We start from the raw sequence: 3,384 nt of genomic DNA, 5'->3' as shown, positions 1-3,384 counted from the left end.
TATATATACATATACATATTTGTACATACAATTACAGACGAACCTGCTCTAACGATCACCTGTTTAAGACAATCAAATGTAGAAACAACCGCTTCCCACTTTCCTCCAGTTTTTTTTCTCTAGATTACATCATAGTAAAAGTCCAAACCAACCACCCATCTAAGAAGACCACTTTTTTCTCGACAATGGATGAAATACTTGGATAGCTTCGATTGCTGTTACATTTCATGTTCACTGAAAGGAAAGCTTTGTATCAGAATGTCTTTGATTGCGTAGGTCATGCGCGTATGTCAAACTCTGCGAAGACTGTCCCCCTCCCCCCTTTTCTCTCTCTCTCTCTCTCTCTCTCTCTCTCTCTCTCTCTCTCTCTCTCTCTCTCTCTCTCTCTCTCTCTCTTTCTCTCTCTCTCTCACTCTCTCTTTCCCCACCACTTAGAAGTAGCAGTAGAATTCTTGTAATTTTTTCTGAGATAAAAAAACAATAACTTTGCAAGACAGTGTTCTTTAGTTTGCTTCGTTCTGTTTTAAACTAGTTGTCTGTCAGCTGAAAGAAAAGCATCCTATCAGCATGTCCCTAACTTTTAGGCCCATGGTATTATGAGTCTTACTGTGAAACGCACAAACATTTCAACAAAATAATTCCCGTAATTAAAAATATACAAATCAAAATTCCATTCTTTTATTTGATCAGCACGGAAACAGGTTACATGTTATATTTCAAAACATGTCTCTTCCTCTCACTCCGAGGCGAGCTATTTTTTGAGGATAATGATGATGATGATGATGATGATGATGATGATGATGATGATGATAATGATAATGATGATGATGATGATGATGATGATGATGATGATGATAATGATGATGATGATGCTGATGATGACGACGACGACGATGATGATGATGATGCTGATGATGATATGACAGTACCTATATATATAATATATTCATGCAATTTCTTACCCTAGCTTTCTCCTTTCTTTGGCCTTTCCGAAGGTTTCTCGCACGCACCATTGAGCATAGTGAGTGTGACGTAGGCCTATGTGTTTCCACAGTGTAGTTCTAATCTAGTCATTGATTAAAATGTCCCGAATGAAGCCATAAGACAGCTAAACCTTGATCATATAATTTTCTGAAAATCTTACAAGTCTCCACCTTTAAAAAAATATTTTTGCAGTCTCCAATGATGATGATGATGATGATGATGATGATGATGATGATGATGATGATGATGATGAAGATGATGATGATGATGATGATGATGGTGATGATGATGATGATGATGACGATGTTGATGATGATGATGATGGTGATGATGATGATGATGATGACGATGAACATGATCATGATCATGATCATGATGATAGCAACGACTAAAATGTTGCTACTGCAGCAAGACATGTCTTAATATAAAAGCAGATTGCATAAAAGCCTACTTTGTAAAACAGAGAATTACATAATGTATTAGGATGCTGACTGTAACACTTACGCGTTTTCCGCATTGAAATACTCTATGAAATCTTCTTGCACAGAACTGAAAGTTGATTTTTCTGCTTCTCCCTCCCAACTATCAGAATAACCCTGAGGACAGAATATCATTATTATTTAGTTTTGAAAATATCTCTGTCTGTCTGTCTGTCTGTCTGTCTGTCTGTCTGTCTGTCTGTCTGTCTGTCGAAATACCCTATGTCCTATAAGAAGAAGAAGAAGAAGAAGAAGAAGAAGAAGAAGAAGAAGAAGAAGAAGAAACCCAATAACAACAACAACAACAGCAGCAACAGCAACAACAACAGCAACATCACCAATATCAACAACAATAATAAAACAATAATGATGGTAATAATAATAATAACAACAACAACAACAACAACAAAAATATGATACAATGTCCGGCAGGGTCCGGCAGACCTCCCTCAAAATCCAAAAATGATCAAAATTGTGCCAATGGGGACATAATACATTACAATTATAAATATATTTTCCCTCTAGAATATTTGAATCTAAATTCTCTGGCACCGAAGTCAAACTGTACGTACATCTAGGTCCAAGTTTTCTAGGACATTGTCTGCATCAAGCCGTGGGTTTGAAAAGTTGAAGGTTACGTTCATGTCATCAAGGAAGTTACCAGTACGAAGCCTGTCATCAGAATCGTCCGCGTCATCGCTGAAATGAAAATGCATTTGAAGACTAGCCTACAGAGAGAAAACAGCACTTGTAAAACAAAAACACCCTGCCTTACAAAACAAAACAAAAATAAACGAACAAATCAGCAGCAACAAAATGCAAAAAAAAAAAAAAAAAAAGAAACAAACAAAATCAAACAAACAACAAATCGCGGAGCACTAAATCTACCTTTCTTTGATGTGTTCAAGCCGACAACTCTCGTTCTTTCCCTGTCCTGGTGTACATACATTAAATGAGTCACTGGTGTATGACTACAGCCCTTTTTGATGACAATGGTATTAATGGGCAAACATTTGAGGCAAGACAAACGATAGATAAAGACAGGCATTGATGGAAACGGACACCGGTGACTAGTGGCTTTTTCCTCTTGAGCTTTTCATGCGCAACTGAGGGTGAGTTTTTTCTTGTTTATTGCATGGTGCAATTTCGAGGGACAGAAGGAAAAATAAGTAGATCTATACCAACATCCAAAGAGAGAGAGAGAGAGAGAGAGAGAGAGAAAGATAGATAGATAGGTAGATAGATAGATAGATAGATAGACAGATAGATAGATAGATAGATAGATTGAGAGAGACCTAGCAGTTTGGTTAATACTTTATATGTACGGTACGTAATATTGTATTAGCCTTAGTGTACTGCCTTTGATATTGGGGCTACGAAGATTCCAATATAAGAGTAAATATGCATCACTCAATACTATCCGAACACAGTAGGAACTAAGATCCAGTAAGTCCCATTTTGTATGAAGCTGACTACAGGTAAACTCACAAGGTCAAACAAAGCTGTTCCCTCCATTCCGAATTCACCTACCTGACATGTTATGAACATATTATTATGGTGTCTCCACTCTTCGTGAGGTCATATTTATGTCGCTGTCATGTCTTGCACACACCTAATAAATTAATTGAATATTGGCTCTGGTCGAAATTTGTTTTATCTCGAGAAAGCAACTAAAATACATTTGTACTTACTGGAACTCTGGTTTCCATTCACCCGCAAGCCTCTTAATCGCATCAGGATCCGCTGCTTCAATGATCGATTGCAGCTCATCAGACGCCAAATGCCGCTGTTTGACAACAAGAAACGCAAATATAGACTTACTTTTGATTGATTAATAGCCATTATTGTTAATCCTTTAGACCCCCACCCCCTCGACACAATACGGACTGGTCATATATACATATACACACACACACATATA

The 3,384-nt window shown here is 37.3% G+C and overlaps 1 protein-coding gene across 1 annotated transcript in view; it reads right to left on the bottom strand.

Annotated features, from left to right (window-relative positions):
• The window catches only part of LOC101856854 (acid-sensing ion channel 1), a 13,271-nt gene that overhangs the window by 5,988 nt on the left and 3,899 nt on the right, over positions 1 to 3,384 (bottom strand). Inside the window, exons 3-5 of the mRNA XM_005111262.1 lie at positions 3,155 to 3,249; positions 2,036 to 2,162; positions 1,489 to 1,580 (exon numbers count right to left, since the gene is read on the bottom strand). Of these exons, the coding sequence (XP_005111319.1) occupies positions 1,489 to 1,580; positions 2,036 to 2,162; positions 3,155 to 3,249 (314 nt within the window). The remainder of the gene's footprint in view (positions 1 to 1,488; positions 1,581 to 2,035; positions 2,163 to 3,154; positions 3,250 to 3,384) is intronic.

The sequence above is a fragment of the Aplysia californica genome, unplaced genomic scaffold (assembly GCF_000002075.1).
Source record: "Aplysia californica isolate F4 #8 unplaced genomic scaffold, AplCal3.0 scaffold01033, whole genome shotgun sequence".
Classification (NCBI taxonomy): Eukaryota; Metazoa; Mollusca; class Gastropoda; order Aplysiida; family Aplysiidae; genus Aplysia; species Aplysia californica.
This window is presented reverse-complemented; position numbering and strand designations above follow the sequence as displayed.